Source organism: Sceloporus occidentalis, unplaced genomic scaffold, assembly GCF_023333645.1.
Source record: "Sceloporus occidentalis isolate IW3139 unplaced genomic scaffold, rSceOcc1.0.p SCAF_64, whole genome shotgun sequence".
NCBI classification, from domain to species: domain Eukaryota; kingdom Metazoa; phylum Chordata; class Lepidosauria; order Squamata; family Phrynosomatidae; genus Sceloporus; species Sceloporus occidentalis.
Window position 1 is genome coordinate 2,591,102 of NW_028317044.1, and position 12,701 is coordinate 2,603,802.

Sequence of the window (12,701 nt, forward strand, 5' to 3'; positions counted from 1 at the left end):
GGCTCCGTCCGGCAGAATGCCAGGATTTGTAGTTCGGTGCCCTCTTTGGCACAGAAGGCTAAAGACCTTGCAAAACTACCAACCCCAGGATTCCATATTATGGACCTACAGTACTTAAAGTTGTGTCGAACTGCATTATTTCTATGGTGTAGGTCAGTGATGGTGAACCTTTTACAGACCGAGTGCCCAAACTGCAACCCAGACACCACTTATTTATTGCAAAGTGCCATGTCCCTCTGGCTTTCTACTAAGAAACTGGCAAACTCTGTGCTAGGGCAACAGCATGTGTGCCCACAGAGAGGGCTCTGAGTCCCACCTCTGGCACACGTACCATAGGTTCGCCATCACTGGTGTAGGTGATATTAGGATAGTAATTAGCGTTTACTGTTATATTGCACAAATTAAATTAACAAACAATGTGTAGCTATAGATTTTTGTGGGTTTTTCGGGCTCTGTGGCCATGTTCTAGAAGGGTTTATTCCTGAAGTTTCGCCAGCCTTCAACTTCACAATAAAAGTTGACCACAGAGTTGCACTGGAGGAGCTACAAAGGCCTAGTAGAGCATTCTCTCTAGGGATCTCTAGGTCTTTTGCTGCAACTTTGGGTTAAATTTGACCACAGAGTTGCACTGGAGGACCTAGATATTCCTAGAGAGAACATATTATATGGATTTAAGTGTGTATAGCAAAGCTAGTGCTTGGAATAAGTTTTTTCCCCCTTAACATATTGTATGATTTTATTAATATAAACATTGTACCTTACACAAACCAACCCCTTTCCACCTCCAAAAAAAAGTCTCTTTCTTTGGAGGTTTTGGAGGCTGGGATGGCCATTGTCCGGAGTGCTTTGAATATATAATAATAATAATAATAATAATAATAATAGTATTTATTTATATCACGCCCAATTACTGGGAATCGGGGCGGCTTACAACAGTGGGGATAATACAAAGCAATAACAATAAACATGAAAATAATAAAACAATATAACAAAGCAGTACATAGTAAATAATAATGTATTCCTGCATGGCAAAAGGGGGTTGGTTTGGATGACCCTTGGGGTCCATTCCAACTTTTATGATTCTCCCGGAAACATAAAAGTGATAACCAGCCTCCGAAAGGCTAAACCTTTGCCAGGCAAGTCTTTTTCCTTCCTTTACAGCAGGCCTGCCTACATTTCCCCCCTCCTTTTAATGGCTGTTTATTTTTCAGCCAAATAATGAAATTTCCTTCCCTTTGGCTCACAAATGATTAACAAGCTCTGCTCGGCCGGGGAGCTGTGGGTGATGAACATGGGATATAATGTGCTTCCATTTATTCCGTCCCACTCCCTTTGCCCCATGCGAATTCCTTCCCTCCCCGCATTGCTAGTTTAAAATGAAGAGTGTGGGTGGCTCACAAATAGCTGGAAGGGATGTTCTTTCCATGCTTTACGTGCCTTCGGACCCCCCTATGAGATTTTTTCACCAAGGTTATTGATCATTGCCCAACATAAAAATGTTCCAACCCTCCATGACGCACAACATGTGCAATACAGTGCTCAGCGTCTCTGCATCTGCACTGCAGAAATGATCCACTTTGACTGCCATGGCTCCATGCTATAAAATCCTGGGATCTGTAGCTTGTAATGGCTGTTTAGGGTGGACACCCAAATGTGTCCTTTTATTCCAATGTTGTTGTTTTTTGAGATAACTACTTTAGTTACTTATGAGGAAGTGGACTCAGGTTGTAATGACCGTGTAGAGTCATTACAATGTGTCCTTTCATTTAGATTTTTTTCTAACTACTTTAGTTACTTATGAGAAAGTGGACTCAGAGTCCAATGACTGTGGACAGCCATTGCAATATGCCCTTTTATTCAGATTTTTCTGAGTAACTATTTTAGTTACTTATGAGGAAGTGGACTCAGATTGTAATGACTATGTAGAGTCATTACAATGTGTCCTTTTATTTAGAATTTTTTCTAACTACTTTAGTTACTTATGAGAACGTGAACTCAGAGTCCGGTGGCTGTGTAGAGCCATTGCAATATGCCCTTTTAGTCAGATTTTTTTCTGAGACAACTAGTTACTTATGAGGAAGTGGACTCAGATTCCAATAACTGTGTAGAGACATTGCAATATGCTATTTTATTCATTTGTTTAGGTAACTACTTTAGTTACTTATGAGAACATGGACTCAGATTTCAATGACTGTGTAGAGTCATTGCAACATGCTATTTTATTCATTTGTTTAGGTAACTTCTTTAGTTACTTATGAGGAAGTGGACTCAGACTGTAATGACCATGTAGAGTCATTACAATGTGTCTTTTTATTTAGAATTTTTTCTAACTACTTTAATTACTTATGAGAAAGTGGACTTCAGATTCCAATAACTGTGTGGAGTCATTACAACATGCCCTTTTATTCATATTTTTTAGGTAACTACTTTAGTTACTTATGAGCAAGTGGACTCAGATTGTATGGAGTAGAGTGGACATCCTGAATGTGTCCTTTTATTCATATTTTTAAAATGCGGTAACTAGTTACTTATGAGACAGTAGGCTCAGCTTGTAATGGCTGTTCCAATTTTTTTCTGAGGTAACTACTTTAGTTACTTATGAGAAAGTAGACTCGGCTTGTAACGACTGTTTAGGGTGGACACCCAAATGTGTCCTTTTATTCCAAATTTTTTCCTGAGGTAACTACTTTAGTTACTTATGAGGAATGAAGTCAGATTATAAAGAGTCATTATAATGTGTCCTTTTATTCCGAATTTTTTCCTGAGGTAACTACTTCAGTTACTTCTGAGGAATGGAGTCAGATTGTAAAGAGTCATTATAATGTGTCCTTTTATTCCGATTTTTCCCCCTGAGGTAACTACTTTAGTTACTTCTGAGGAATGGAGTCAGATTGTAAAGAGTCATTATAATGTGTCCTTTTATTCCGATTTTTCCCCCTGAGGTAACTACTTTAGTTACTTATGAGGAATGAAGTCAGATTATAAAGAGTCATTATAATGTGTCCTTTTATTCCGAATTTTTTCCTGAGGTAACTACTTCAGTTACTTCTGAGGAATGGAGTCAGATTGTAAAGAGTCATTATAATGTGTCCTTTTATTCTGATTTTTCCCCCTGAGGTAACTACTTTAGTTACTTCTGAGGAATGGAGTCAGATTGTAAAGAGTCATTATAATGTGTCCTTTTATTCCGATTTTTCCCCCTGAGGTAACTACTTTAGTTACTTATGAGGAATGAAGTCAGATTATAAAGAGTCATTATAATGTGTCCTTTTATTCCAAATTTTTTCCTGAGGTAACTACTTTAGTTACTTATGAGGAATGAAGTCAGATTATAAAGAGTCATTATAATGTGTCCTTTTATTCCGAATTTTTTCCTGAGGTAACTACTTTAGTTACTTCTGAGGAATGGAGTCAGATTGTAAAGAGTCATTATAATGTGTCCTTTTATTCCGATTTTTCCCCCTGAGGTAACTACTTTAGTTACTTCTGAGGAATGGAGTCAGATTGTAAAGAGTCATTATAATGTGTCCTATTATTCTGATTTTCTTTTTCCCTGAGGTAACAACTTAATTACTTAATGGGTAAAACGGCTGTTTAAACACTGTCACCGCAGTATCTTTTGTGACGGGGCCAAAGAAGTACAATGGCAACTTTTGCAATTACATTTCCACATGGTGGGAAATGTAATTTCAAAAGCCTGCCCTCCCTTTCCACCGGCCCAAGTTTGTGGCAACTTGGCGGCGGAGGCGCTTGGTGTGTTTGCGCAACGCAATGCCGGCAATGGCCTCCCATTTGGCCTTGTTTCCATGAAAGCCTGGAAACCACAAACTCTTTGGAGGCCGCAAGCCTTCAACATAATGGAATCTGGTTCATAATGGAGTCTGGTTCATAATGGAGTCTGGTTCTATCTCCTCCTTAGCCATTAATACAATTAAATTATGAAACTCCATTTCGTTGTTGTCGTCGTGCGCTTTCAAGTCATTCCTCACTTACGGCAATCTATTTTTAATATTTTAATAATTTAATTCTGTTTTACTGTCCTACTTTTCTCTGTTTTTAATTGCACCGTTCGTCACCTCCCCTCGCCCCACAATTCACAAATACACACGCCTTTTAAACATTACAAATGCTCTGTTGTTACACGAAGCTTACATTATTGTTTACTTCTCATATGCGCTCAATAAATACACATTGAATGCACAAAAAATCTTAATGAATGCACATTATATGCGCTGAATAAATGCACATTAAATGCACAGAAATTCTCAATCAGTGCATTTATATGCTCAATAAATACACATTAAATGCACAGAAATCCTCAATAAATGCACATTATACACGTTGCAAGTTTTTGAAGCTCCACTGCCTCCTTCTGCCTGATGAAGAAGCCAGTGGAGCTTTGAAAGCTTGCGACATAGATTTTGTGCATTTTGGTTGGTCTGATAAAGGCATCACTGTCTGGTGGATTTGGGATGATGCTATCCTTTGCTATGTGGCCAAGACAGCTATCCCTGGATATGTTGTAATATGTTCTTTCTCAGAACTGCCTTTATGACGTTGCAGGCACCACAGAGAGCTGTAGTCCAACTTTTATATATTTTAATGGATAAATTGATTTATTACTGCATATGACTTTCGGATTGTGTGCCATGTGCAGGTTTTATGTTGTTGGATGATGCTGTAAAGTGCTGTGCAAAACTTAGGGCCCTATATAAATAAACATTAATAATAATAATAATAATAATAATACATTGTTTGTCCCTCTGCCCCAAACCACAGCTATAGGGAAAACGCAGACTGCTGACATACCAGATTTCCATGGGATAGAAATCTCTCGTTCTCTACTCCACTTTGGTGCTCTTTGCTGATTTATATATATATATATATATGGATGTGTGTGCATTTCTTTTTCTTTCAGTACAGGCAGCAGTGACCCTTACTGTATTGTGAAAATCGACAATGAAGCCATTATTAGGTAAGCATATCTGACCATATATGTATATATCTGACCTTATATATTCATCTCGTCACCCTAAACCAACCCCAAATGGGGATGCATCAAATGACAAATCCTATCTCCTCCTTGATGAACCCGAAATTGTCTCTACCGTAAAAATAATGCCGTTCGAGATCACTTTAAGTGCTGCAGCTCCATCCGATGGGATCCTGGGGTTTGTAGCCTGCCGGCGCGTCACAAAACGACAAACCCCAGATGGAATCATGACACTTAAAGCGGTATCAAACTGCATTATTTCTACAGTACAGATGCCACCGTTACATAAAACAGGGTCTTCTCAGTGGCTGCCCCTAAACTTTGGTGCTTCCAAATGGCTCTCTCATTGCTATCATCCTGTTGGAAAAGACGCTGCGGAAATAATCCAGTTTGGGACCGCTTTAACTCAATGCTAGGGAAACCGTAGTTTTGTGAGACCTTTAGCCTTCTTTGGGTCCTAGAGCTCTGGAGCCGCAATAAACTACAATTCCCAGGAGTCTCGAACCGGATGTATTTCTGCAATGTGTGTTTTGGACCTTACAAAAGCCCCCCTTCCAAGTGTTTTAGTTTGGCAGGGACCGTTCCGATTGATCCTCTGCTGTCCCACTTTTTAAGTTCCTTTCAAAAAGTCCCGGTTTCTTTCTCCTCCTTCCGCTTTCCTCCTTTCTCCCCAGTTCCCTTCAATTGCTGCAAACTTCCATTCGAAGTGCAAAACTCATATCAACCCGGCAGGGAAGAAATGGAGAGGAAGGGATAAAAATGATCTTTTCTCGGCCACCTGCGTCCTGGATTAGCGTCTGCGAGACGTCGGGGACAAACTAATCCGAAGCCAACAATAAATGGGGAAAGAAAGCAGTGCCTCTAACACAATAATATGTTGCGAGTGAGTCAGCCTCTCCAATAAAAGAGATAATAGAAAAGGCTTTATTGTTTTCCTGCAGACACCAAAGGACCTTTGGTCTCTGGTATTTGTCCAACATGTCTCATTTTAAAAGGAGGTTGAGAGCTTTAAAATGACTGTAAGATGTGCAAACCTAGATCTGTCAGGGGTTGGGGGGGAGGTCAAGGCACATGCAAGGGTGGCAAATGAGGGCAATGCCCCAATAAAAATCCTACATCCCAGATTAAATTTTCCTTTAATTGCCAGGTTTACAGCGTTGGGGTTGACCATTTGGAAACACATCTTGAGTCTCCTTTTATCCGAAGCGTTTTGGATTTCAGAGGTCCAAAACACACTGCAGAAATAACCCAGTTATTATTATTATTAAGCTTGATTTATAGAGCACTTTATCACAACGCTTTTCTCTCCCAGGACTGCAACCGTGTGGAAAACCCTCTTTCCTTTCTGGGGCGAGGAGTACGACGTCCATCTCCCTCCCACTTTCCACTGCGTGTCCTTCTACGTGATGGACGAAGATGCGCTAAGGTATGACGCCACTTCCTGCGGAGTACCATACATACTCGACTATAAGTCGACCTCATGTATAAGTCGACTCTGTTTTTTTGGGTCCATTTTTAGACCTAAATTTCTAGACCTATACATGAGTATATACAGTAGATCCTTCCTCTTGAGTCCCCTTTTCATAGCTTTTGTGCCTACAGCCACAATAGTCAACCTTTCCAGGTGGAAAGAGTGGCCATGAACCCTACCTAGAGTTGCTCTCCGTTGTGCATTTGATAGAAATGCAACTTGCACCGTGAAGTGGCTCCTGGTCATGCTCTTCCATTCTATCCTTAGTCTTCCCATATCAGCTCTTGGTCACCGCCGATTTCATTTAGTCCTCAGTATTTGAAGTTCTTTCTTAGGTTTCTCCCCCTAAAGATTTCTTTCCCCCTCGATCCTCAAATCTTTAGATTCAAACTATCTTGCTGTTGGAGATATCCCATTGACCTTGTTTTGTGTCTCTTGGTTTCTTGTCTTGTCTTAGCCGGGATGATGTTATTGGGAAGGTCCACCTCACACAAAGTCTCTTGGCTGAACATCCCAAAGGTAGGATTTGTATTATTTCTACAGTGTAGAAGCACCCGGAGCAGTATAAATGTGTAATGCGAAAGAGACTTAACCTATAGTGTTTTACTAGAATAACTTCTTTAACAAAACTTGTTATTATCAGGTTTTGAGCTGCACTGTGCTTTATGCTGATGAATTGTCTTGGGCCTTGTAACTCATTAGACCAGATCTGAACAGCTTCTGAAATCAGAAAAGACCTAATGTATTGGTTGTGAGTTCTTCCTATCTTGCAAATCCCGTCTCTCTGTCCCTCCTTCGGTTCCCAGGCTACAGCGGTTGGCTGAACCTCACCGAAATCGATCCAGATGAAGAGGTCCAAGGGGAAATCCACCTCCAGATGGAAATTGTTAGCAGCAGGGCTGGGAGGAAACTCCGCTGCACTGTGTTTGATGCCAGGTAAATCCAAATTACATGCCCTTCAAATGTCCAGATTTGGAAGGGAGAGTCTTCAACAATCCTCTGCCATCCCACTTTTTCAGCTGCTTTTAAAATGTCCCAGTTTCTCTCTCTTCCTCCCACTTTCCCCCTTTGCCCTCATCTTACTTCATTTGCTGCAAAGCAGAAAAGTAGTTTGCGCCCAATTAACTTGGCAAGAGGGACAAGTTCCTGACTTATGGCTACTCTAAGGCAAACCTATTGCAGGGTTTACTTGGCAGAATTTTCCATTGGGGATTTGTCCTTTTCTTCCTCTGAGGCTGAGAGAGTGTGGCTTACCCAAGTGGACTTCCATGGCCAAGTAGGGATTTGAACCCTAGTCTCCCAGTGGTCCAACACACAAACCACAACAGCACATTGGCTCTCGTGTAACAAATCAATGCTGAGTAGGAAGGAGTAACGCTGAGTAGCAGTGTTACTACTCAGTTCTGCCTTGGCCAGGTGTCACTTGGAGTATTAATATGTCCAGTTCTGGGCATCACAGTTTATGGAAGATAGTGATGATGGAGGGTGACCAAGATAGCAAAAGATCAGGAACCAAACCTTATGAGAAACAGTTGGAGGGGCTGGGTATGCTCTTCTTGGAGAAGGAAAGATGTGATATAGAGTCATAGTGTTGGAAGGGACTCCAAAGGCCACCTAGTCCAAGCCTCTGCCATGGAAGAATACATGATCTAAATGCTCTCAAAGATGCCCATCCAATCTCTGTTTAAATACTTCCAACGAAGGAGATGCCACTACCTTCCAAGGCAGCGTCTTCCACTGTTGAGCAGCTCTTTCTGTCAGGAAGTTCTTCCTAATGTTTAGCTGGAATTTCTTTTCCTGTAGCTTGAATCTCTTGATTCATGACAGTCACCTTCAGATATCTATAGAACATGAGTTTGTTTTCTGTTGCTTCAGAGGGTAAGACTTGGGAGAATCTTTGCAACTTGGGACTTAATGTGCACGAAAAACCCATAGGGTTGGGCTTTCTTTCTTTTCTTTCTTTCTTGGCAAGAAAACGTCAATTTTTGTGGAGAAAACAATATTTCTGCGGAGAAAATCCCAATTTGTTTGTTCCTGTCTCCAAGAAGGAAATTCATAAAGATTTACACCCCTGAGACCTCCATGCCTGCTCAAGGGAGGTTGCCCTCCATCAGAGAACGTCCTGAGCAATGCCCTGCCTTGCCTTTTCCAAGGCTTTAAATCATTGGTAGTTGGTTGACAGTAGGGAATGAGCTGTCCTGTGCCAGAGAAAAAACTCGAACAAGCATGCAAACAGCTTAAGAACAAAGAAATGGCCAGTCCAGGTCAGACGAACAATTTGTCTCACTTATCAACAGTCACGCTCACTTACACACTTGGACTTTCAACCGTGGGCAGGGCTGCAAAAGTTGTACCAGCTTGATCCGGAACTGGCGTCCCATAGGGACAGAGACAGAGGCTGGTATCTACGCTGCCGAAATAATGCAGCTTGGCACCGCTTTGATGGCCAGGGCTCAACGCTGTGGAATTCGATGGAATTGTTATACAGTATGTTTCCAATAATTTCTACCACCACACAAAACTGATGTTTTTTGACCGTTGAAACTCACATGTCTTTCCCCCTCGTAAGACCCTCCACTGGCTACCAGTTTGGACCAGGGCTCATTGCAAGCCTTTGGTCCCAGTATCGCTTCTCGGCCTTTTGGCTAAGATCAATGGCTGCGAATGGGTGTGGGCTGCTGAAGAGGGTCCCCAGCTCACCGTCACCAAAGGGAACCCCCCAGAGGTCCAGAGCTTCTCCGATAAAACAAGACATCTGTTAGAAAGTTCACTGAAAGAACTAAGGGAGAAATATACCATCGCGCTTCTGCGCAAACCTGACCAGGGCAAGGGTTGTTTTTTTAAATATCATTTTATTGATTAAAATGCATTATATACATTGTTCAAAAGATTCAAAATAAGCTCTTCAGTAGCTTCCTGTATCTTCATCATATAATTTTTACATAAATGTCACTGTATTTTCAAATCTTGATTACAAATAAACTTCCAATGTATGACATATGCCTTATGTGTTTATTACTCTCTAGGTTAATGGTTCCTTATAAAACAAAAACTCCTTGATAACTCCAGTCTAATTATTGATTTACCTTTTTAAATCTCCCTATTCTCTAAGAGCTAAGTAAAGAGTTCTTTATATTTACATTAATTCATACATTCATGGCATCTCTCCTCTGGATGCCTGTCTGGAGTCGGTAATGGGCTGGATGAGGGAAAACAGACTCAGCTTGAATCCAGAGAAAACGGAAGTACTCGTGATAGGTTCCCCTGGTCCGGGAACGGCGGTGGTTCCACCTGTCCTAAACGGGACCACGCTTCCTGTGAAGGACTCGATACGCAGTTTGGGGGTGCTCCTTGACTCGTCGCTTCACCTTACATCTCAGGTGAGTGCGACAGTCAGGAGCACCTGTTATCAGCTTCGGCTGATACACCAGCTGCGTCCCTACTTGGGCCAGAGGGACCTTGAAACTGTAGTACATGCTCTGGTAACCTCTTGTTTGGATTTCTGCAATGCGCTCTACATGGGGCAGCCCTTGTATCATACCCGGAAGCTGCAATTAGTGCAGAATATGGCAGCACGACTGGTCACTGGTACAGCCAGGGCCAGTCATATAACACTGGTCCTTAAAGACCTACACTGGCTGCCTATTTGCTTCCGGGCGCAATACAAGGTGTTGGTTGTTACCTATAAAGCCCTAAATGGCTTGGGCCCAGGGTACTTAGAGGACCGCCTCTCTCCGTACAATCCGCCCCGCACACTCAGATCAACCGGGCAGCAATTGCTAAGGGTTCCAGAGGCCAGATTAGTTGCTACTACTAGGAGGGCCTTCTCCATCTCGGCCCCCAGCCTCTGGAACGCGCTGCCCTTTGAGCTCCGCTCGGCCGCCTCCCTTACTCAGTTTAGGAAGGGGTTAAAAACATTCCTATTTGAGCAGGCTTACCCCTGACTCTCTGACCCCTGAAGTATTCTCTCCTCGACCCCTTGGTCAGCATGTTAAGCTGGCATGAGTGGTGGTTTTTATTGGTTTTACTGTATAATGTTTTCAATGTTATGTTTTTGTGATTTTATATTGTTTATATTGTTATATTATGATATTGTTATGTGGAATGCTGGAAACCGCCTTGGTCTTAGAAAGGCGGTATACAAATAAAATTTTACTTACTTACTTCATTATTTTTCCAATATTGCGCCAAAAGTAGTCTTCCTGCGGAGACCATATATAGGATTTTACGCCAATGTCTGCTCTCTATTTCCCAAGGAATTCTGTTCGTCATATTCAACAAATAGATTTCTGGGATTAGATCAAAATTTATCCCAAGAATTTTTGTTATACATGAGTGAATTTGGTTCCAGTATTTCTTTACCTTGGGGCATTCCCACCATACATGGAACCAGGAACCTTTTGTGTTCGCACATTTCCAGCATTGACTACTGCTTCCTTTATCAACTTTTGCAAGCCTTGCTGGTGTCAGATGCCATCGTAGTTCCATTTTTTTGCAATTTCCATACAGATTTTGACACGCCGTGAATTTCCTTGTTTTCTCCCTGGCATATTGCCAGCTTTCCAGATCCCTGGACCATTGTATCATAGAGTCTTTTATTACATCTTGTTCAGAATTTTATAGAATTTGGACGTTGTTTTCCTTTGATCCTTACGCAGAACCTTATCCAGGTCCGTATTGTTGATTTCAAACCTTTCCGCTGTTACATCGCTTTTAAATCTTTCTGTCAATTGGTGATAGAGAAACCAGTGTTTTTGAATATCCATATTTTTGATGTCTTCTAACCTTTTAAGCTTATAGTTGTTCGAGTTATCTTTTAGTAATAAATCTTCATATCTCAGCCAGCTGGAGATCTGTGTCCTGTTACAAAAGGCTTCGTGGGGTGAGACCCAGCCTGGTATTTTCATATAGAAAAGGTGTTTCACCTTGAGCCTCACCGTTAGAATCGCTTTCCGCACAAAATGATGCTCAAATTCCCTATTAATCTTATGTTTATCATACCATAGATAGGCATGCCAACCATATCGGTTGTTAAAGCCTTCTATGGCAAGCAATTTCTCATCTATCAAGTCTACCCATTCCCTCAACCAGGGCAAGGTTTTTGAGGTGACATTGCAATGGGACTCAAGCAACCACTTTATTCCACGTGGAGATTTCACCCGTTTTGCCGACTGGCATTTTGTTCACCAAGCTCGCCTGAATGTTGTGCCCCTCAATGGCGCCGTTAAAACTGGTAACCATGATAAACGCTGCCGTCATCACGGTCATCCAAATGAGACACTTCCGCATGTGCTCTGCAACTGCCCTCCACACTTGACAGCCTGGAAACATTGGCACAATGCTGTGATGAATCGACTGGCCAAAGCTATCCCAGCTTCAATGGGCACCATCTCTGTAAATCGAACTGTGCCTGGGACAGACAGTCAACTGAGACCTGACCTAGTAATCACAGATGAAGACCACAATTGTGGATGTCACCATCCCCTTTGAAAACAGGAAGCCGGCCATGAGGGAGGCCAGAGAATGGAAACATCAAAAGTACACCCCTCTGGCTGATGTCCTGAGACAAAAGGGGTATGAGTCCATGTCAATGCATTGAGCTGAAGACCTATCTCTTCAATTTGCCAGATTACGTTGCTAAGTGTGACTAAAGCGGTCAAGAGGGATAGCGACTGATAAGGATTTTGTTTTTAGGATATTAGTACAGTCAGCTTTTCAATATCCATGGATTCGAACATCCAAAAATATTTTAAAAATACATAGATTCCAAAAAGCAAACTTTGATTTTGCCACTTTATTGTCAGGGACACTATTTTACTATGCCACTGTATTTAATGGGACTTGAGCAGCCACGGATTTTGGTACCTGTGGATCTTTCTGGAATCCACAGTAGATACCAAGGGCCCACTGTGTATTATTTTAGTAGTTTAGCATTTTATAGTGTTGTGTTTTATTGTCCATTTTTGATTATATGTGCCTGATGTTCTTCCCTTTGGTGAAAAGGCCATTATAGATAAATGTGATGATGATGATGGTGTCCAAATTTAGCCCGTGTCTCTTTTCTTCCTTAGGCTCAGCTGGGACTTAAACCCGGATCTCCCAGTTCCAAGCCCTCTAACCCCTGCCTTGCATGATTCGGGTGACGTGAGTCAGAAGCAACGCACGATAATTTCCTTCCTTTCCCTTTTCTTGATCGCTGCCAAGAAAATAATTGGGCTGGAAATAATTGTGCCGTGT

At 41.7% G+C, this 12,701-nt stretch overlaps 1 protein-coding gene across 3 annotated transcripts in view; it reads left to right on the forward strand.

Annotated features, from left to right (window-relative positions):
* LOC149287111 (ras GTPase-activating protein 4-like) overlaps positions 1–12,701 on the forward strand; it is a 42,726-nt gene that overhangs the window by 11,308 nt on the left and 18,717 nt on the right. For 2 of the 3 annotated variants that reach the window (XR_016277544.1, XM_089493539.1), the window contains exons 2-5: positions 4,919–4,975; positions 6,306–6,419; positions 6,922–6,983; positions 7,271–7,400. The exons of the other annotated variant lie outside the window; for it this stretch is intronic. Coding sequence is in view for 1 of the 2 variants with exons in the window: in XM_089493539.1 (XP_089349665.1) it covers positions 4,919–4,975; positions 6,306–6,419; positions 6,922–6,983; positions 7,271–7,400 (363 nt within the window). In the remaining variant the exon portion in view is untranslated. The remainder of the gene's footprint in view (positions 1–4,918; positions 4,976–6,305; positions 6,420–6,921; positions 6,984–7,270; positions 7,401–12,701) is intronic. 3 annotated transcript variants of the gene reach the window in all.